This window comes from Melanotaenia boesemani, chromosome 22 (genome assembly GCF_017639745.1).
Source record: "Melanotaenia boesemani isolate fMelBoe1 chromosome 22, fMelBoe1.pri, whole genome shotgun sequence".
NCBI lineage: Eukaryota > Metazoa > Chordata > Actinopteri > Atheriniformes > Melanotaeniidae > Melanotaenia > Melanotaenia boesemani.
Genome location: NC_055703.1, coordinates 14,560,936 through 14,583,529, shown reverse-complemented (window position 1 = coordinate 14,583,529; position 22,594 = coordinate 14,560,936). Strand labels below are relative to the sequence as shown.

At 38.9% G+C, this 22,594-nt stretch overlaps 2 protein-coding genes across 4 annotated transcripts in view; one reads left to right on the top strand and one right to left on the bottom strand.

Moving 5' to 3' along the window:
- LOC121633320 (disheveled-associated activator of morphogenesis 1-like) overlaps window positions 1-18,084 on the top strand; it is a 42,976-nt gene extending 24,892 nt beyond the window's left edge. For 2 of the 3 annotated variants that reach the window (XM_041975203.1, XM_041975204.1), the window contains 25 exons: window positions 122-414; window positions 2,413-2,502; window positions 6,591-6,662; window positions 6,776-6,870; window positions 7,305-7,638; window positions 7,761-7,871; window positions 7,982-8,085; window positions 8,661-8,727; window positions 8,805-8,922; window positions 9,717-9,855; window positions 10,076-10,134; window positions 10,237-10,424; window positions 10,929-11,240; window positions 11,329-11,436; window positions 12,176-12,205; window positions 12,529-12,626; window positions 12,724-12,808; window positions 12,981-13,087; window positions 13,797-13,885; window positions 14,032-14,200; window positions 14,348-14,455; window positions 14,716-14,776; window positions 14,889-15,020; window positions 16,298-16,468; window positions 16,773-18,084. In XM_041975203.1, coding sequence (XP_041831137.1) covers window positions 226-414; window positions 2,413-2,502; window positions 6,591-6,662; window positions 6,776-6,870; window positions 7,305-7,638; window positions 7,761-7,871; window positions 7,982-8,085; window positions 8,661-8,727; window positions 8,805-8,922; window positions 9,717-9,855; window positions 10,076-10,134; window positions 10,237-10,424; window positions 10,929-11,240; window positions 11,329-11,436; window positions 12,176-12,205; window positions 12,529-12,626; window positions 12,724-12,808; window positions 12,981-13,087; window positions 13,797-13,885; window positions 14,032-14,200; window positions 14,348-14,455; window positions 14,716-14,776; window positions 14,889-15,020; window positions 16,298-16,468; window positions 16,773-16,985 — 3,249 coding nt within the window. In that variant the 5' untranslated portion in view covers window positions 122-225 and the 3' untranslated portion in view covers window positions 16,986-18,084. The remainder of the gene's footprint in view (window positions 1-121; window positions 415-2,412; window positions 2,503-6,590; window positions 6,663-6,775; window positions 6,871-7,304; window positions 7,639-7,760; window positions 7,872-7,981; window positions 8,086-8,660; window positions 8,728-8,804; window positions 8,923-9,716; window positions 9,856-10,075; window positions 10,135-10,236; window positions 10,425-10,928; window positions 11,241-11,328; window positions 11,437-12,175; window positions 12,206-12,528; window positions 12,627-12,723; window positions 12,809-12,980; window positions 13,088-13,796; window positions 13,886-14,031; window positions 14,201-14,347; window positions 14,456-14,715; window positions 14,777-14,888; window positions 15,021-16,297; window positions 16,469-16,772) is intronic. The other variant, XM_041975205.1, reaches the window with a different exon arrangement.
- A 524-nt stretch (window positions 18,085-18,608) lies between these two features.
- Window positions 18,609-22,477, bottom strand: LOC121633321 (trans-L-3-hydroxyproline dehydratase). The gene is made up of 6 exons (XM_041975206.1): window positions 22,395-22,477; window positions 20,960-21,444; window positions 20,702-20,871; window positions 20,084-20,206; window positions 19,647-19,784; window positions 18,609-18,869 (listed from the first exon to the last, which is right to left on the bottom strand). The coding sequence occupies exons 1-6, from the start codon at window positions 22,403-22,405 to the stop codon at window positions 18,744-18,746; spliced, it is 1,053 nt and encodes a 350-aa protein (XP_041831140.1). The 5' UTR covers window positions 22,406-22,477; the 3' UTR covers window positions 18,609-18,743.
- Between the last annotated feature and the right edge of the window lie 117 nt (window positions 22,478-22,594).

The window sequence follows — 22,594 nt, the reverse complement described above, 5'->3', positions numbered from 1 at the left end:
TTGTGTCTGTGGTCAGTTTTTATGAGTGCCAATTATTAAAGAATAAACCAAACTGATCTTAACTTTATTCTGTGAGACACTGTGTTTAAAGCTCACCGTGTACCTTTTTTTGTTCCAATAGTACTCTCTGACGGAGGCCAAACTCTGAGGTGGAAGAGGCTGTAAAGAGGCCCCAAGGGAGCCTCCCACCCTCCCTACCGAACCAGTGATAGACATCGAGCGGCCATGGCTCCTCGGAAGCGCGCGGGAGGCGGCAGCCGCGGTGGCTTCTCTTTGTTCTTCTGCTGTTTCAACAGCAACGATCACCCGGAGATCACCTACAAGCTGCGGGAGGACTTTGCCCTGCAGACCATGGAGCCAGCACTGCCGATGCCGGGATATGATGAACTGGATAGCATGTTCTCTGAGTTGGTGGTACGTTGTTCCTTCTTTGTCTGATTTTCTTGATTAACCGAGCATACAATACAGAGATTCAGTTTAGGTTTCAGTAATGAAGCACTAATCTAATGATACACTAGATTCTATATTTCTCTTATGGGGTTACCAAACCCCCTAGAAAGACCAAACTGTTGTCTGGGTAGCTAGATGCTATAGTGAACTCAGCAGTGCTATAGACATCCATAATTTTCCAGATACTGTTAAGGCACATAACTGACCACATAGTCGAGCTGGTTGAACTAAAATTTTGGAGGTTCTTTAAAAGAATCCTTTTCTCAAATGGGACGCATAATACATACAACATAGACGCAGTTTTATGTAACGATTCTAACATCTAAAAATCTACCTGCCATAAAATGAGCAGAGCAACATCAATATTTACAATATTTATACTCGGGTATCTGCAAAATATCTGTGATAAATTAACAAGGATGTATACAATAATAAATACATAAGTTCTTTAAAAATATATGACATCATTGTTTATCCTGTCAGTTACATTTTAAGGCATTAACAGATGAACTGTAATCACCTCCCAGTTTACATTTACATTATCTTATGGGTAAAAGGGCCAGGTTGCTTTTCTTTCTCTTATTGTCACTTCTAATTTGTCATGCCCTCCTCTCTCTTCTGGCCCCATTCCCTCCGTCGTGGTTGCCTCAGTAATCGAAGCACGACATTTTTGCACATCAATAGGCCTCATTCAGGAGCTCTTTATGTCTCAGCCTCCTCCATCTGCTAATTGCTTGTTTTTGTCTTCCACTCTTTATGAAGACATAATTGAGTTAGTTGAATGTGATGACAAGGAAGCTTTTCTGTTGCTCTATTTACTACAAGAAAACAACCACGTGCTTCTCTTTCTACCCAGTTGCCACCATGTGCGTGCATAATTGAAATGGGTTTTCTGGTAGCAAACAAAAAAAAGACAAAGGTCTAACTTAGTGAAATAAACTACCCTTGGTTAAACTCAACCTAGCTCTGATTTGCAGGCTTAAACAGCAAATGTGCTACAAAAAACACATAGCTGCACTTCTCTTGGGCTATTCGGTGTTTAGTACTGAGACTCAATCTACTTAATTTAGAGGATCAGTCAATAGTTTGTTTAAGGACTTGATATTGCTCCAGCAAATAATACTCCCAAAAGGGAGTTCCATGAGGTCATGAAACAATTAACTATTTATATGTTGAATAAGCCACATCAAACTTAATCTCCATTAGTTGCCTAAATAACAAAACAAAATAAAAAAAAAAGTGTTTAAACTTGCATTTTTATTTTTCCTAGTATATTGTGTGTTTTTGCCCTAAATTGCTTTAAGAGCCTTCACATGACTTTCATCACCTACTTCACATGAATCTAATTTAGATGCAGTCCAGACCAAAGTACTCGGATAATGTTGTTGTAGATCATGTTGATATGTCTCAGTTTTTTAAATTTGCTCTGGTATTTAGTCCAACACTTACTGGCTGCACCTTTTGTGTGCCTCTGTTAGTTATTCATTGTGACACATGTTGTTTCCAGATGTTTGTTACCACATGTCGAGCACACAGACCACGCCTGAACTTTTTCCCATTACTCACACGTCTATAACGTAAAAGACATCTGATTTAATTCAGAATCATTCTGGATTTATGATGACACTAGTCGGTTATTACCAGCAAAAACTTATCTCGAACTGAAAACAGAGCTCTATTAAAACCTCTTTTGGCACTTGCTTTTCTTTTGGGGAAAAAAAATCTAACTGATTTATGTAGATTTTTCTAAAATAGTAGCAGTCTGTCTTTATTCTGTCAGTTGTATTTTAAGAATAATGCTACAAGGGAAAGAATAATGCCCAATCAAGCGCTGTTGACATTTTCATGCAGTTATTGATTACAGATTGTTCAGTTATCATAAAAGGCATTTTCCGTTTAATTCTATTTTTAAAACTTGTGACCATTATTTCTTAACAGTTTACATTTTTTCCTATTTGACAGGATGAACTTGACCTCACAGAGAAACACAGAGAAGCCATGTTCGCCCTGCCTGCAGAGAAGAAATGGCAGATTTACTGCAGCAAGAAGAAGGTAAGAAAATCTAGTTTATCTGCCTTAAAAAGCTTAAAAAGTATCTCCTGAATGATATCTATTTGAGTTGTCTACCGCTTCATTGCTTCTGAAGCAAATCTTGTCATCATTTCATCTGCTTACAGCAAACTGTATCATTGAAATGCATATGATTTTTTTCTATTTTTCTTTGATGTCAAGTGTGTTTCTGTTAACATAATTACACATATCTTGCCAAAACACTGAGGTCAGATATTCATTTTTAACTGTTTGCAGGGTGTCGCTTACAGTACTTATTCTTAATACTAAAATGTGAATGAAGACTCATTTAGTTCTTGAACATACAGTAGAGTACAGTAGAGTGTAACAAATGCCTGAAGCCAGTTAATTACCATTAGGAAGTTAATACTTTTCTGACTTCTTCTATTACACAGATATAAAAAAATATACTAGAGAAATTAGTGGACATTTTTAGTATTAAATTTATGCATACTCCTGCAAGATAGGATGGTTGTTATCAACATCATGTCTGTGTGTAATTAAGTTACCACAAAAGTTAGGATGCTGGGTAGAGTCATACTCACATCAGCAAAACAATGCCAAACCACATTTTGCATTACAGCAGCAGCATATTTCCGTAGTGAAGACCACAGAGAAGTGCAGACCTGTCATCAATTAAAGACATTTTGGCACATTATGAAACAAAAAATGAGACAAACGAGGCCCTGAACTCTTCAGCGGCTTAAAACATTTGAATTTTAAATCTACATCAGTCTGTCTCTACAGTTTCCAGTTTCTTGGTGTTGTGATGTAACGGTGGTGCAGATGTCTCAGTCCAGGCAGTTTCAAAATGTGCTTTTGGCAATAAATTTGTATATTTAAAATAACTATAAAATTTCTCAGATTCTGCATTCAAGTTTTCAGTTAAACATGTGGCTTTAATTATTAACAAATAATTGCATTTTATCTTCCCTTACATAGCGTCCAGGCTTTTTGCAAATAGGCTTGTAGTAATTATGAGGCAACTACAAGAAATCACTTAGCTTAGTAGTGTATTTTGTAATCATGAAAAAGGACTTTAAGTGGCTGTTACACAAGATGATGCAAAAATTATTATGTTTACTGGGAGTGAGCATTAGACTAAAGCTGGTATATTCCAATGGATAATCCCCACTTACAGAGCAAGAGGGTTCAGCAATGAAAAAGCATAAAAATACTGAATAATTCCAGGATTTCAAAATTTGCATTATGATTAAACTAAATCCAAAATTTGACATCAGATTTTCCTAAACTAATACATTCTTGTTCCACTGTTAAAGTTTCCTACATGATTCAGAAACAGAAAATCTTTGCACATTTTTTAAACTGTAGCTTTTATAATGATGTGGTTATTCCTTTTTAGGAATATATTTTTTACACCTGTCCCCTCAAAGTATTCATGTAGCCACAACATACTCGACTGCTTTGTGACAGTGTCCTGTTTCATTACAACATATCTCCTTGATAAAACACGCCTCAACTGTTCTTCTTTTCTCTATATGTGAACTCTCAGCATGTAAGAAAACACAGATGCCCGTTCTAGTTTAGATCAGTGCCAGTCCAGCCTCCACTGAATGTGCCCTCACATTTTTCAGCAGTGTGTTTCAAGGCCTTGGGTATAAGTTTAGGATATCCTGTCATGACTAGTATGGAGAAAGGGCATACCGATTTACTAATCTTTTCCTACATCTAGTAACAAACTGGATGATAAGAAGCTTCGGGATTAAGCCCGAAAGATAGATGGTTAGCATGTTGGTGTGTGCTGGACAAATCCTCAGAAATTAGAGCTGCAGAAAGGCTAGAGGTCAGTGCAGGAGGACAGAAAGTCATCATACTGTAAGTATTACAGAGCTACTGAAGTGCGGGTTTGATTAAAAAGGTCAGCTTTCTTTAGAAATACATATGCTGTGTCTTTGTTTTACCATTTTGGGATTAAAACTCAGCATGAAACCAATGTACAACAATGCCATAAAATGAAAAGATATCCTTTTAAAGAGTTGTGTAATTACGTGTAAGCATGTTGACAGATAATATATAAAGTTTCCAATCCTGCAAAGTTAATGAAGATGATAAGATCACAACAGTTACAGCAGTTGCAACAGCTGAACACTCACTTTAACACGCATATGCACATAGTGAACTTTTGACTCTAGACAACACTTACCAGCCAGTCAAAACAAAGCAAGTGACAGAAGATAGTAGAAATAAAACATTAGGGTCTTTTCCAGATTCCTCTCTTCTCCACTTAGTGGCCTTTTTATAAATAGTCCCTTGGTGCACAGGGTTGTTTTGAAAATATACCTCAAAATATTTTTTTTTTTTTTTTTTTTTTTTTTACTTGTGTTCGGACCATGCAGGATTGTTTCACTGTTGATGTTACAGTGGGGGAGGATTAGGATGAATCGGGGCTTTAAGTGCAGCAACCTGCGGAAGGGAAGAGGGAGGAAAGACAGATAGGCATCAATATTGCTGACTGTGCAGCAGGCTCTGGCTCCAGCACAGACAGATACAAACTCACCATCTGAGGGGAAGAGGGTGTGTGGAGAAAAGAAGTAAAGGAAGTGCTCTGTAGTCCAAGGCAAACAGGAAGGCTTCCCTTCCACAGGTGCAGCTTTTGTATGGGAGCAGTGGGCCAGAGTTGTGGGGGCGATAAGGATGAAGGTGGGGTCGCTATCGGGGCACACAAATGATAAGGGTGCACTTCTCTCAACCCCCTCCAAATCTTTTCTTGGCTTTAAACGTTAGTCTGGACCTGAAGGAGATAAGTCTGTCAAAGCTTTAACTGTTTGCTTTGGCCAGACACCTGAGCTGATTAAATCATTCTGCAGAGAATCAATCTTCTTCCTGCCTCTTGTCAGTTCTCTTCAAGGCTATATCAGCTGCCAAGAGGAAGCTTCACTGATCCGGTTGTAGCAGAGATTTTGTACTTGGGTTTCAAATTTCATTAGAGAAAAAAATGACTTCTGAGTTGTAACATAACTTTTTTTTTTTTAACTGTCCTACTGAAAAAGTGAAACGAATTCCTATTTCCTAAAGGATGTTTGATCTCTGCTAAATGTAGAGAAAATAAATCCCCCTGGATATGCGCTCACTGCTTCTCTCTCATCTTTACCTAAATAAACTATAGACCTTTTGTAGATTGCTGATATCAAAGTTAAAAAAAAAAAAAAAAAGTCATTTGTGGTCCAACACCCGCCTGGTCAAGCTGGCGCTGTGCATGAGTGGAACAGCAGGATCAAGCTTTCCTGTCACTACACAGTCCGAGCAGCCCAGCCAAAGCCCACGGTTTCTCTCAGAGCAGCCAAGTCTCTTCAGTCCGCTTTAATAACTGACGCCCAATTAGTTCCTAACAGTCACAGTTCGCTTGTGCTTAATGGAGCAAGAGTTAAACTGAGAGCTGTGAGGCCTTTTATGTACTAGCCAAGTTCAGGGACATGTTGCTGTGTCCTCTGTTTTTTGTTGGTTTTTTTAATGTAGAATTTTATTTAGCTGAAAATATATTTTCTATTTATTGAAATGCAAATGTGCCTGTGAGGAGATTAATCTTGTCATAAGTCAGGCCATGTCCTTAATCCACAGTATACACAATCATTTGCTAATCTCTAGATTTTCTCAAGCAGCTGTTCTCTCTTTTTTGGCACTTCCACCACCTACTGAAGCACTGAAGGTTAAAATAGGATGAATATCTGTGTCGTCCTACTTTGAGATCTTGCTTCATTTGTGGCTATTTCTGTCTGTTCCCAGTGTGTTTGTTAGTGTCCTTCAAAGCCTATTGATCTGACAAATGATGGAAAGTAGAAGGAAAGAGCAAAAACTTTTCCATTTGCTTTGAAGTTAGGCTTTGATAGATGACACAAACAAGCGAATAACTTGTCCTTTAAGTTTTTGACTACATTCTTGTGTCACATTTGTCACTTCTCATCACATCCAGTTAATGTTCATATAGCATATCTTATTTTATTCTCATGTTCTGTTCCTTTAGTGGTGTGATTTTTCTTTTTTAAAAATTAAAAATGACTTGGGTTTCAGCATTGTTTCCTTCACTTTTCCTTTATTTTTCTGTTTTTCAGGAACAAGAAGAAAATAAAAGTGCAACTAGTTGGCCAGAATATTATATTGATCAGCTCAATTCAATGGCAGCTGTAAGTATTAAGATGAACTTCCATCTCTGGTTCTTGGTCATGAAATAGTCCTGAAAGTAGTATACATTTGTTTAATCTTGACTATTGATGATGTTTAATGCTTCATTTAACAGAGAAAGACACTCCTCGCTCTGGAGAAGGAAGATGAAGAGGAAAGGAACAAAACTATAGAGAGCTTGAAGACGGCTCTGAGAACCCAGCCTATGAGGTGGACAAATTCTTTTAAGATCTCACTCTGCCTGTCTCCGTTTTGTCCTTGTCAGCCATCATCATATCTCCTTTCATTTAACCTCCTGTCACCTCATCTGTCACTCTTTTCACTTCTTCACAATAGTATGGAAATGAGCCATTTAAAACTGAACACCTATAAAGGTCACTTGAGTTCCAGTTAAAGATTTTCAATTATATAAATGTACATTTAAGGAGTTACCATTTGAAAATAAATGTCACATTTACTGAGGAGGATTATAGTATAAGGAAATGGAGGCAGAGTAGAAACCGATATCCACAGACAATTTTTGCTTTTTGATATACGATGCTACAGCTTTACCTCAGGACATTTGGGCATCATGTTCTCTTAGAAAAACTAGTTTCGCCTGAAGCATACAGATATGGTTGTCTCTAAACCTGCTCTCTTCTCAGGTTTGTGACTCGTTTTATTGATCTGGACGGCTTGACATGTATCCTGAACTTCCTGAAGAGTATGGATTACGACACCACAGAATCACAGATCCACACGTCTCTAATTGGCTGCATCAAAGCCCTGATGAACAACTCGCAGGGCCGTGCCCACGTCCTGTCTCACTCCGAGAGCATTAACATCATTGCTCAGAGCCTGGCCACAGAAAACATTAAGACTAAAGTGGCAGTGCTGGAAATAATGGGTGCTGTATGTCTGGTGCCTGGTGGGCACAAAAAAATCCTGGAGTCCATGCTGCACTACCAACGGTTTGCCTGTGAGAGGACGCGCTTCCAGGTAGGTTTGAGCAAGTAAAGAACACAGTTGTGGTTTATGATTTTTTGCAGAGAGAAAAAAGCTAATGAGGAGCAACATTTCTTAAATATGTTAAATACCTGTAATTGTTTGTCAATTCCCAGACACTTATAAATGATCTGGATCGAAGTACGGGGCGATACAGAGATGAGGTCAACCTGAAAACAGCCATCATGTCCTTTATTAATGCTGTGCTGAGTCAAGGAGCTGGCGAGGTAATTGTTTTAAAGTTATCACACTTGGAAATCACCATTTAATTAGATTTTTTATTCAACACTCTGTAACAGATTTTAAATATTTGTATACTATTTTTTTTCATATCTAGACTAGTCTGGAATTTCGTATCCACCTCCGATATGAGTTTCTCATGCTGGGGATCCAACCTGTGATTGATAAGCTGCGTTCACATGAAAACTCCACTTTAGACAGGTGAGATACACCCGCCTCCCCAACAGACTTTAATATTAGAAAAGGGATTGTGAATAAATACACAGCAGAGGACTGATCAAACGTCCTATAAGAACTTATAAACCAACAAAACTCCAATGAAACGTACAGATTTTTGCTACATAAAGATGTTGTAAGCATCCTTGCCAGAGAAAGAAATCAGACTCCCTTTGTGTGTTTTGCCATTTGACCCTCTCTGTTCTGTGTATTGGCAACTGGACCACCAGCAACGCTGACAACAAATTTACAACAAAGTAAACACCAACTTAAACCAGCGTCAATGTTGTGCTGGTCTTTCTGAGACAGAGACTTAAGGTCTTATATTTGCTCTCTCAAGTTAGAAATGAAAAGAAATACTTCTTTTTCAGAAAAGCAGTAATGTACCTTTCAAAAAAATAAATAAAAAAGTTATTAGTCTTTCCAACTTTTCTTTTTCACATAAATGTGATTTTTAACATTCTTGGAGTATTCTGCAATAATCTTTCTAAATCAAATTATAGCAATGTATCAAATTAGCAGATTTTCCCTAATTCAGTAATTTCCTGTGACCCCTTCAGGCATTTAGACTACTTTGAAATGCTGCGGAACGAGGATGAGCTGGCTTTGTCAAAACGGTTTGAGTTGGTAAGGAGGTGAAACCCCTGCATTTGAGTTTTAATATTTTGCCAGTATTAATGGAGCTCTTGTTTTTCTTTTTCCAGGTACATATAGACACCAAAAGTGCAACACAAGTTTTTGATCTCATCCGCAAGAAGCTGAACCACACTGATACATACCCGCACTTTATGTCTGTGCTCCATCACTGTCTGCTTATGCCGCGTGAGTGTTTTTGTTTTTATTATTATACTGAATAAAGTCTTAAACTAGAAAACTTTGCTATTTTTCTTCTGTAAAACGAAACTAATAAATTTTTAAATATAATGAAGCTCCAAGCTAGGCAGCAGTATTAGCCCTACAGAATACACAGTATTTGTACTTTCTAGTTTCTTGCCAATATAAGAATGTTGACTTTGTCCAGATTAGTCGGTCCAGAAATTGGATAAGCGCATTCCATGCTAAACTTAACACTGTACTCCCTCAGACCCAAATATTTACTTTAACTGTTTTTCTGTAAAAAGTACACAAACCTGGTTTCTTACATTAAGTGTTTTGAAGTGGAAAAAGTACTACACAAATTACATTAGTATCACCTTTCTAATAATATTCTGAAGTGCATTTTTATGGACTCTCCACAGTCACGTTTACAAGTGTAAATAAACCACAACTGCCAGTGATGCTCAAACGGAGGAATCAAAGTACTTCTACAGATTATGATGTAACTTATAGAAAATTTGGATTACAGAATAAAAAAAGACAAATAGGAAACTACAAAGAGAAAGATGCCTTTAAGCATTATGTCCCACAATGATAGATACAGTCTAAACATCTGTTAATAAGAACAAATTATTTTGTTGTAAACTCTTAATATAACACCTTTGGTAATGTAATTTGTGTTAAACCAACTTTGACAAATAATGTCTCAGATTTTGAAGGAGATTTCACTGAATGAATAAAAATGACTGGAGTCAGGATACTAATGGAAAAAGGTCACTACTTCCTGTATCTGTTTCCAGACAAGAGAAGTGGTAACACGGTACAATACTGGCTGCTATTGGACCGTATTGTCCAACAGATGGTCTTGCAGAACGACAAGGGCCATGACCCAGACATCGCACCGCTGGAGAACTTTAACGTGAAGAATGTTGTCAGGATGTGAGTGCTCTGATTTCCTCTGAACACGCAGACACACAAATGAGTAGATGGAAGAAATTACATGACAGTGAGAGGGAGGAATGTACAACAGTGTTGTGTTTGCTGAGAAGTTGAAAGCCACACACTTTACAGCTCAAAATAGCTTCTCTTTTAAGTTGAGAAGAAAACAACCAGTTCATGTTCAGGCTGTGGTTAATTATGTGTGTCATTATCTTGGCAGGTTGGTCAATGAAAATGAGGTGAAACAGTGGAAGGAACAGGCAGAGAAAATGAGAAAAGGTGTGTATTTTTCTAATTCATTCACTTATATTAGCCTAATTTGTCGACAGTGATTTTTGATAAACTTAATAAGCATATTCTTTTTTAAATTTCCCATCACAGAGCATCATGAGCTGCAGCAAAGGTTTGAGAAGAAGGAGCGTGAATGCGATGCCAAGACACAGGAAAAAGAGGACATGATGCAGACTCTCAACAAAATGAAAGAGAAGTTGGAAAAGGAGAGCAACGAGCACAAAAACGTCAAACAGCAAGTGGCCGAACTTACTACGCGACTGCATGAACTCAACACTGTATGTTATATTTGTTCTTTCACATTACAGTTATCATGGATTAAAATGGCAACCAGTGGTGGTCTACAGCAGAAAAACAAATTCCTCTTCATTCAAGAAGAAGGAATAACTGATAAAATTTGAGGAAAACCTTGAGCTGATTATAATCTGAACAAATTTACATTTTTCTGCCCCAAACAAAAAGCTGAAATACAAACATAGAAACAGTTCAAAACTACTGTCTCACTGAAGTAACAATTTGTCACCTTTATTACGTTAAAATTACAAATATATATTATAATTTTATCACCTCAGTGTGTCCCTTGCAGTTAATAAAGCATTGTAAGAAATGTAATGGAAAACTTGAATATTATCAAAGTTTAAAAGATCAGATAAGGCTGTTGTTATTCCAGTTTTATTACGATCACCAACCTCAAGCTGTTTCTTTGTCCAGTGTTTTGGGTGTAATATGAGAAATGTGGCAAAATAAAAAACCTCCCTGGTGTTTATCATCTGTTCTCGCAGAGGCAAGCAGCAGCTGTTGTTCCTGGCAGTCCTCCCCTCGCCCCCGGTCCCCCTGGTGGCCCTCTGCCTCCTCCGCCAATGCCAGCATTTGCAGGCATGTGCCCACCTCCCCCGCCACCTCCTGGCGGTATGATGCCTCCTCCACCTCCCCCGCCACCTCCGCCAGGTGGCCCTCCACCTCCTCCTGGACGCCCACCTACTGGAGGCATCCCTCCCCCACCAGGAGCACCTTTGGGACTTTCTCTGAAGAAGAAGATCATTCCTCAGCCATCGAATCCACTCAAATCCTTCAACTGGTCCAAGCTGGCTGAGGTGAGAACAGTTCACACAAAAAGCTTAAATGTCTTTCTGCTTTTTGTGAAAGATGGAAATATAAGTTCTATAATTCTGCACTGTCCAGAATAAACTGGAGGGCACTGTGTGGATGGACGTGGACGATGCCAAGGTTTTCAAAATCCTGGATCTGGAGGACATTGAAAAGACCTTCTCAGCTTATCAGAGACAGCAGGTAGAGTTTTTCTGTCAATCTCATCAAAAGTCACTCCAATCAGAGAGGACAAGCTGGAGGATTGGTAGGATAAGCTGGGGGCTCGGATTGCTAGTATTCTTGGAGTTAGAGCTGGCCTGTGTTTACATTTTTCAAAGATTTTTCACTATCTTGCAATTTCTGGTTCATATAGTTAAGACGGATGTGGCTATTATTTGCATAACTTTGATGCTTGAGTTATTCTGCGCCTTTGTACTTTTAAATGGAATGCAGTTTTTGTGATTTTGATTATTCTGCTGTGTGATTGAAAATGCATGAGCTGGCTGCTCAAAATCAGCTATTTACAGAAGGGAATGAGCATGTCCTCTCATCTTTGTCATCTCAGTTGGAACCATCAGTGATCAAACAAACTTAAACATGTTTAATACAAACAAGATTTATTTTACTAGGATTACACAGAAAACTGAGGATAAACTTTTGTTTTTGTAAAATGTCATTTTCACCCTGATTAAACATCCAAATTATACAAATTAAAGATGCACCATAGACTTATATGCACAGCATGTAACAACAAGCATGTATTAATCAACCCAACACATACTCATGTCACACTGCTGCCCACTTTACTTCTGACCCATTGTCAGTGAAGATCTGAATGAGCTGATTCATTTGCTGTCTGTTCTTATGGCTGCAATCACGTAACTGCTTTACTTATTCTAATGAGTGCTTACATCTTCCCTGCTTCTTGCCTGCATTTTAGGACTTCTTAATGATCAATAACATCAAACAGGTGAGTTCATTTATCATACAGCTGTTCTACAACATTTGCATTGATAAGATTTTGTGAATGCGTTTAATTTGTGCCATTGTACTCCTTTTGTCTTATGTTCAACATGATATACAGTCAAGTCTTTAACATCAGTTGCCTATATTTATGTCATGTTTGTCTTGTGTATGCAACGACCTCTGTGTGACTACTTCAAAGCTTTTGAGCTTTTTCAATCTCTTCTTTTAGTTTCAGTGCTTGTCAGTCCTGCCTTGTTTTTCTGTGACTAAAACATATGTGTTAAAAAGAAAAAAAACTTGACTCAAGCTCTTAATTACTCTCAACAGAAAGAGGTGGAAGACGACACCTTGAGCTCTAAGAAAGTGAAGGAGTTGTCGGTCATTGATGGCCGTCGAGCTCAAAACTGTAACATCCTTCTCTCTCGGTAATTTTAGTTATATTTTTCAGTGAAATACTACTCTGATCCAGCACTGCTTATAAAGTCCTGTGTTTCGAATGGACTCATCTGTTGTATCCTGCAGACTGAAGCTTTCAAATGAGGAGATCAAGAGAGCCATTCTCACTATGGACGAGCATGAAGACCTTCCCAAAGACATGCTGGAGCAGGTACAACATGGATGCAGCAAGTTCTCCAGAAGATTAGAATATGGTTAAAATTAGCTAACTAACTTTTGCCATTCTCTTTAAAGTGAAGTAATAGATATCTGTGTACTGCGTAGGGAAAAATGCACAGGTGAGTATTAGATACATAAATAAGAGGCTTTTTCTTTCCCATCAGCTGCTGAAGTTTGTTCCCGAGAAGAGTGATGTGGATCTCCTGGAGGAGCATAAACATGAACTCGACCGAATGGCCAAACCCGACCGCTTCCTCTACGAGATGAGCAGGTAATGGAATCGCCAGTGCTTCCTTTTTAATTCTGTATTTAATAGTCACTAAGCTGACAGCGTCAGGTCAGTACAGCTCACATGTGCTGGTAAACAATGGACTTTGTTTCAGTGGAAGCTGATAAAAGCAATGACACATGGGTTTCTACTTAACAGGAAACAACAGTCATCTGTGTGAATCAATACTTCTGAATTCAGCCAGGAAATAAAAAGCAGTAAAAATGTAATGAAAGTATTTATACAGCAGTTTTGTAAGCAAAGCTCTGTAAGATAAAAGAAAAGATGTTATAACAGAGCCACTAATTGTACAAAAACATTCAGATCTGATGCTAAGCTCAGCTAACTGGCACAGCTACGGTAAAGTGGTTACAGATATGTATGGTTTTCAGTAGTTAAAGACAGAATTATATACATACTTTTTCATATTTTAGCTTTGATCATTTGCTGTAGTTGTTGGTAGAGAGTGGACTGGAGGACAGATGTTACTGTGGTATTCATAAGCCTCGGAGTCAGTGGTTTATAGGCTGCTGAAATCATAAACTCTGCCAAAAATAAGCTTCTTTACCACAACTAAACTTTTTTTATTTGCCCTTAAGTAAGATGACTTTCTCTGGTTTTCTAAAGCACAGTGTCTGTGTTTGTGGCTTTTGTCTAAATCTGTGGATTTCCCCCTTTATAATTTATTATCTTTATCTGTTTTTCTGTTCAGAATAAACCACTACCAACAGAGACTGCAGTCCTTGTACTTCAAAAAGAAGTTTGCAGAGAGGATAGCTGAGATCAAACCCAAAGTTGAAGGTTGGGATTGTCCTTTTTAATAAAACAATGATTTTACATGGACTAAAAAAATTATATTAAAAAAATTGGGAAACTATATTTACTACACTATAACCTTGTCTATTTCAAGTGAGAAAAACATTTTCCTTGAATTTTCTTTGTTTTAGCTCTGACCAAGGCATCCAAGGAAATTTTACACAGTAAAAACTTGAAGCAGCTTTTGGAGGTGGTGCTGGCTTTTGGAAACTACATGAACAAGGGTCAGAGGGGCAATGCTTATGGCTTCAAAATGTCCTCACTTAACAAGATCGCGGATACCAAATCCAGCATCGACAAGTAAGATCATTTCTCAGCTGTAACATCAGAACAAAAAGAATGTCGTGGGACTTCAAATATCATGATGCTAAAACTCTGTGTGCTTTTTCATGTCTTAAACTTTATAATAACACTTAACTCATGATACTTGTACAACTCTGTCCGTAGAAACATCACCCTGCTGCATTATCTGATCACCATCCTGGAGAAGAAATATCCCAAAGTCCTGATGTTCCAGGAGGACTTGAAGAATATCTCAGAGGCCGCCAAAGTCAAGTAGGTCACGCTTGGAGCAGTGGTTTCCAGAAAGTCTTTTAATTTCATCATCAATCATATCTTTCTATATTTTGTTTTAATCTTTGATCCTTGATTGTTTTACCACATCATACTTCTTGAAAAGTGCATGTCAGTTTTTGCAAGAGGTTGTGAGTTGACACTTTTTTGTGATGGGACCAGTTGGGAATCACTGCCATCTGCTTCCAAACTCCCGTTTGTATTATTAAAGTTGCTAACCTCCTGTCCCTCTTTTGCCGCAGCATGACAGAGATGGAAAAAGATATCGGCAACCTGCGGAGTGGCTTAAAAAGTGTTGAAAGTGTGAGTGACAAAAACTGACTAGACAGCCCATATTTATTTTGCTCACAATGTTGACTGTAAATTCAATACGTTCACTTTTCTTCGGTTTCATCTTGTGGCTTTCCATCCACAGGAGCTGGAATACCAGAAGAAACGTCCGCAGGAGCTGGGTGACAAGTTTGTGTCTGTGGTGAGCCAGTTCATCACTGTAGCCAGCTTCAGCTTCTCCGATGTGGAAGACTCGCTCACTGAGGCTAAAGAACTGGTGAGTTAGTAAGGCAGTGGGATTTCTGCAGAAAGCTGCTGGTGTTGAAGCAGACAGGAGAGTGCCACTGTCACTCAAAGACACGGGTGCTGAAAGCTGACTTCCGGTTTCCTCTCCATGCAGCTGTTTCTACATGCCTTGTTGACCTCATCACTCACCTCTATAGGAAAGCTAACAGCAGGGGTGAAGCGTTTGAGTTTCCTGCTGCAGCACCATCGATACTTTATTAGTCAGCCTGCACGCTGCCATGTGTGCAGGTCAAGAGTGAAAGTTGGAAAACAAGCTTGGATGTTATTTCACACAGTGCTGTAGACAGTGTCTGATGTTTAAGAGTAGCTGATTACACCTGCCAACTGTGCTTACATGTAGTTTTGTGGATGCTTTTTAATACTAATGTATATTACAAACACAATAACATCTCTAAAGGAAAAGAAGAAAACTTTATGTGGAATGAACTCCATTAGACCATTATTACTTTAAACCTGAACATATTCATGTTTCAAAGAGTTTACACCCTGATGTTAGCTTTATGTCTCCCCTTTTCCTGGAAGACAGGAAGAGTTTTTATCTGGAGCATTTTTTTCAACTTGGTCTCAGCTGGTCACATGGCAGCCATTAGTTTCTGTGAATCATTTACAGTGTCCCACAGCTAAGTATTTGAGTGTGTTTACAGTGGTCCACTGTACTCATCCCTGGAAACCAGAGAGCCTGCTGACCTTCTGAGCAGCTCAATGCTTTTGCTTTGTCTACATTTGCATTTCGAAATACCAAGATAACAAAAAAGAAAAAAAAAACATTAGTCATTTAATGTCATTTGTCGTACATCACAGAAATGAAAATCTGTAAATCATTTTGTGAACATGTAAAATGTAATAAACTTAACAGAGTGCTTTCCTACAACCCAAATAAATTTCTACATGTCATAGAGCTGCTGTTGACATACACATTTTTTAAAGCAAATATTCTCAGCATGACATCGCATCTGGATGTTCTCCCTTTTAACTCACTGTGGAAAAACACCCAACAAACACATTGCCTTAATTTGGGCTCTGGCTCCAGTCTCCAACCTCTGCTGCAATCAGTAGTCGGTCATATCTGGGTTAACATGAGCTTCAAAGCCCTGACTATTGCTACCCTGCTCTGATTTCAAAGAGCTGAGACCTAATGAGTCTCCTGTAAAACAGTAAAAAACAGAGTAAAAGTGGTTCTGCTGAGTCCTGCTGTAAATCTAATCCCATGTGTCCCTTTCTGTGTGCCCCTTCTCTTTGGTCCCATAGTTCCTGAGGGCAGTGAAGCACTTTGGTGAGGACGCCAATAAGATGCAGCCAGACGAGTTCTTCGGCATCTTTGACCAGTTCCTGCAGTCATTCACAGAGGCTCAGCAGGAAAACGAGAACATGCGGAAACGCAAGGAGGAGGAGGAGCGCCGGGCCAAGATGGAAGCTCAGGTGTGTAGTCAAAGGTCCCCAGCTGACATAAAACACTGTTCTTATTTAACATGTTTAATCTCTTTTTCCTTCAAAAGGGTTAAATTATTTAAACTTCTTCTATCCTTGAATAGTAAGAAAAGATTAAGTTAACTTCTACCACCAGCAGCTGGTTAGTTTAGCATGAGATACCTTAAAGTCACTGTACTGAAGCCATCCGTGTCGACTCTGTATGTTAAGCTAACATGGTTTTTATCTTTTCAGCTATTTTTAAAATTGAAGATAAATCGTTTTTTGAATGCAGCATTTTCATGTGTCTCACCAGCTCAAAGAACAGAGGGAGAAAGAGCGGAAGGCCCGGAAAGCAAAAGCGAACGGAGAGGACGATGGTGGCGAGTTTGATGACCTGGTGTCAGCGCTACGATCAGGCGAGGTCTTTGACAAGGACTTGTCCAAGATGAAACGCAACCGCAAGAGGATCAACAGCCAGAACACGGACTCAAGCAGAGAGCGACCGGTCACAAAGCTCAACTTCTAAGCTTGATAACTGTCGTCATCCCTCCTGCACACTTCCTCCCCTCTTCACCATTAGCTTCCCTTTGGGTCAGACCGACCTGCACATTCCTCTGCAGCCTCCTCCACTACCACCCAGCTCGGCTTGGATAAAGCATGACCTCGCTGTAGAGCCACACACAGCACAAAGTGTTTAGACCTTTCATCCTATGAAATTTTGATATGAGAGGGAGCAGAAGCCAAAAGTTGATTAAAGTTTGACCAAATCAGATCTGTTCAGATGAAGCTGCCATTCAGGAGAAGAGCTTCCCTCCAGGTGTGGGAGTTAACTCCTGGTTGTTTGACAAGATCCGTTCTGTGCTGTTTTTTGTACATCAGAATCTATGCACAGAGTTAAATGTGCAGCTTTTAGACTCTTTCAGGGCTGGATGCTTGATCCAAACATGACTGATTCCATTTTTTTTTAAAAGAAAAAAATAAATGAGGGGCCATTTTGTACAGACTGATTTCATAGAAAGAGAAGGGCTGCTTGCACCTGCCCATACTATCCCAGATGGACTGAACCTCAACTTCCTCAAGATGCTGCTGCTGTCTTCCAGTCAGAATCAACAGGACTAAGACGCTGCATTATTGGATGTGGTTTTAACTGCAAGTGAAAGCTGAGAGGCAGTTTTTTTTCATCTTCATTGACAAACAGCATTTATAGATAAATAAATATATATGTGTATTATCTCTGTATGTTTTATTTGAACATTTTCCTGTTAAGAGCTGGCCTTAACTCTGTTGATTTTAATTGTTGAATGGGTACTCTCACAGGTCTGGGCCTAACCTGTGGAATCTCAAGTGTTGACACATGTCATAGATCACATATATCCACATATAAGGGTGTGTGCATTGTCACATGCACATAGGAATATATAATTATTAACTGCTAGAAACCATTTAAACTATACCTAGTTAATGCAGCACATTGCCCCCCTCCCAACCCAAAGAGAGTGCCCTGTTCTATTGTCTTGATTTGACAAATGAAATGTGTTTTCAGTGCGCTGGATGGATTTACACTACATTTAAAAACAAAAAAAAAAAAGTGAGAAAAAAAGCAGAACCCTCACATGTGGATGTAATTTCAATCTGTCGTTTAAGTGTGTGAATCCATTCAGCGACAGACGCTCCACCGACGTTTTATAATTTAAATACTGCCTTCCATTGCTCATTGATCTGGTGACAATAATGACAATAAATGAAAAAAAATAGTTATGACTGGTGTTTTGAGTGATAACATTTATTTCAACTTATTTTATTTATTGATTTCTAAACACCACAATCCTGAACGGGAAGTGGACATTAGAAAAAGTGTTGGCAGAATCTTAATCATCATAATGGAAACCAGACTTTTAGCTCCATCTAGTGGTCAGTAACAGTCCTACACTTTTTTCTCTTACTCAAATTTAAGTACATTATTTCTGCTTTGCTCTTTAAATCACCAAACTGCTTTATGGCTCTGTAGATGCTACAGTTGAGCAACGGGAAGATTTTAGTTGGCCTAGATTTCATAAGCTAAATGAAGCTATTAAATTTTCCTTGTTTCTGTAAGTTTCACTCTCAATACAATAACGGAAAAAGGCTAATAATGACGGAAAAACTGATATAGTCACTAATGAGTTTTTATTATGGATCCAATGTCATCATTAGGACATAAGAGATTTTTTCTGTTTCTACTTAAGATTTTGAGAGAAAAAAAAAAATATTAAACATGTGACCATGTTGAACTAAAAACCTTTGCTCACTTGAGCAGGAACCCTTGCATCAGCTCGTCTTCTGGCTCCTGCACAAAGCGTGAAACTCCAGTGTAAAAAGCTCTGCCAGCGACTTCCACCACCACGGCCTTGAAGTCTCCACACTTGGTTTCCTGAAGGGAAAGATAAAAATCACAAAGGTACAGAAGCTCACATCTGTCTGGTTTAAGATTTGTGGGAGTCACTTCTATAAAAAAATTTATGAGATAAATCTAAGCAACATGCACCAAAGGAGGGTTACAAATTTTGGAATACCTTTCCACATCACAGACTAAACTGATTATTTATAGTTGTATTAAGAATAATGTTTGTGAAGGTGTTACAGTAAAGATTAAGTTCATTACTCAGTTCTGATATTTCTAGTTAGACAGTAGCAGCTTTGATCAAGAGGAAAATAAAGAAGTTTTAGAACTGATTTTACTGTAATGGTCTATTATATTAATCCTGTATCAAAAAGTCAGTTTTTTTCCGGTCTGCTGGGTTTTTTGTGTCCACCTGAGGGAGGTAACAGAGTGATTTTATCTCAAACTGCCCCTGACCTTTGGTTGATGACACAGTCAACCCACAGACCTTTCATCTCCGTCTGCATACACGAGGAGGCGGGGCCACAGCAGTGGTGCGTGTGACGCATTAAACCTGATTGGGCAAAAGATCGCTGAACCATTATGTTTCTGGGAAGTTAATCAAACTCTTGGATTTTAAGAAATCTATCACAACTTTGTTTTGAGACGTGTTCTTGCCAAATCAAATTCAAGACGAGCTAATATTTTTTTATCAAACAGTTTTGGGTATTTTTTTTTAGACATATTAAAAGTCATTTTACAGATGTGTGGCTCTTCTTTTCTGTAATCTGCTTCTGCCAATGAAAAAGTCACACAAGTTCCTGACACCTTGACAGCTTTTCCGGTGAACTGTGATCCGGTGGCTCCGCTCTCAAACGTCCGAGTCTGGTTCAGCTGGATGAGACCTTTGTGATATTGAAGCGCCACTCGAGCTGTGACACCTGAGCCCGTGGGGCTTCGGTCCACCTGAGGACACACAGTTTAAACCAATGAAATCTTCAAGTTTACATAGTACTTTTGCATTCTTGTTTTTAACTTTTTTTTTCTCTCTCATGTTTCAGATCCATATCAGCAGGTTTTCACGCAGTCATAACACACTACTTGCATTTGCCATGGAAAAGAGATTGTTAAACACTTTTGGGGATAATGCTTATTACTTGTTGCTTTGCACATACATCCAATTGTTGTTCAGAAACAAAAGTAGTTCAGAAACAACCATCGCTGCACACTGAGTGATACTTGTCCAGGATAAGTCACTATCATACCTGAGCTTCTGCAAACACACAGATATTGGCGGTGGACTCAGGCGAATAATCATCTTTGCCATCTGTGAGAATGGTGCCATAGAGGAAGGCCAGATCATCACTAGTCGGATGATGCAACTTCACCTAAGATAGGACAAGAGAAGAAAATTTCAAGACTGTGCATGGCCAAACGCATGGTGACACTGAACTTCTGTCTGTCCCTTAGAAGAATGTGACCTGCCTGCACAATGCTCAGACTTCTGAAATGTGACCTTTCCCAGGAGAGCTTGGGCTGTAAAGTTAAGCTGCAGCTTCAACTCTTAGCTCTACTGTCTGACATGGTCTGCCACAAAAATATTACCAGATGTTCATCTTAAGGCCTTTAAGAACACAGCATATATTTTAATCTTGATTTGTAGCTTAGTACCAGAATGCACTCAGTGCTGCCTGATTAAAGGTGCTCTAGAGACAACTGTGTAAGTAGTCTAAATATTTAAGTCTGCCTCAAGACAAATGCCTTTAAATAAAAATTCTATATCCTTCTGAAGGAGCACAGTAGAAGATTAAGTATATTCTTCAAGGTAGTATCCTTGTTTTTGTACTAAATATAAGTACTGATGGTAGCAGCAAACATCCTACCTGAGATTTGACGGCTTTGGTCACTGCTGTGGCTGCATCGACCAGGTCTCGAGTCTTGGATTTTCTCACATCTAGACCAAACCTCTGGGCATTAACAAAGGCATAAAAAGCTCCTCCATAGCTGATGTCAACCATCATCTCGCCAAATCCCTCCACTGTCACTGTCACATCTGGTGAGAAGTCATTTAGTCAGTCCTGTAGGAAATAAAGACACCTCAGAACATTTCATGTGGAAAAAAATAAAGGTGAGTCTCCTACCTGTTGCAAATGCAAATGCTGGCACACTTAAAAACCGCACTCCTCCTGTTTTTCCATTAGAATACTCAACAAAAGCCTTAACCAGACCACAGGGGCAGTGAATGTTCACTTGTGTCTCTGGTGACCGTGGTTCTTTCACCAGCTTGTAGTCCACAGCGAAACGCCCCAGGGCAATGACGGCGTGTCCACACATGGTGCTGTAGCCCTCATTGTGCATGAACAGCACAGCCAGGTCGGCCTCAGGTAGCTCACTGTCCACGATCAGGGCTCCATACATGTCATAGTGTCCCCTCGGCTCGAACATCAACACCTTCCTGATGTGGTCCAGATGTTCCCGGACGTAGTGTCGCTTGGAGAGTACACTGTCACCTTTCACTTCTGGGTAGCCACTGACAATGATCCGTAAAGGTTCTCCCCCAGTGTGCATGTCAACCACGGAGAGCTCTTTTCCTTCATGAGGTGGAAGCTGCAACTCCATCTCAGCACTGATTTAACAGAAAAAATTAACTTTAAACAAATTAAGCCAGTCCTCACCTTTCTATATATTGCCAAGAGACATGAAATGGGTGCAGTGATTTATTGAAACATGAAAATACACTACTGTATTAAAAACAACAACAACAACAAAAAAAAACGAGTTTGCAGAATTCTAGCAAGCAGGAAAGTCAGTATTTGGTATAAGCACATCATGTCTTCAACACTGCCTGAAGCCTCTGAGACAAGCTTTCTTGTAATTTCTTTAGGTAGTCTTCAGGAATGGTTCTCCAGACTTCTTGAAGGACAATCTACAGCTCTTCTTTAGATTTACTCCTTCATAAACCCCTATGCAACTGTTTCCCTGTCCAGTTAGTCATCTGACATACCTAATTATTTTCTCCGTTTCCTTTCCTCGTGAACAGCTTTTATAGTCTTTTTTTTTTTTTTTTTTTTTAAAGCCATTTCTCAAAAATGCAACCAAAAACAGGCTGCTCTTGAAAATATTACGAAAAAGCCTGGCAACTTAAAGAGACATTTGATTAATAATTTATGTACTTAGTGCACTTATTTTACATATGGCTTAATCAAAATGTCTCTCCACTCATTACCATGACTTTCCCTTGAAGTGGGTTGCACTAGACTACATTACTACAAGTTGTGTTCAGTATTTTGACAACTGGGTAGAGAAAAACATGTAAACTACTCAGATATTTCTGATTTATCGCACATACCCCCTCCCACAAAAAAGGTTTATTTTATTTATTGTCATTTTTACTTTATACAGTTTAATCTTTGTGTAGTTTTGATATTCAAAAGCTGCTCAGCTCAATGAATTGTAAACCCTGTGATCATGTAAACAGGAGTTCAGTAAACGACCGGAAGTTATTTTCCGGTAAAATGCTACACACAGCTTGCGCTCATTTAATAAGTAAAACTCTAGAAAACACTAAACGCTTACCTGATGGACATGGTTTCTGTGTCTCAAACTTCTGCACAGCTCTGTCGGCTTTATTTTCCTGTGAGTCGCTTGTACGCACGTGACGTCACATCCGGTGGGAGCCATGCTAGCTCCTCGTCAACCAGAGTAAAACTAATCACGCTTTCTAACGATGTATAATAAAAAAGTAAACTTGTAAAATTAAAGAGGAGAAATAATAA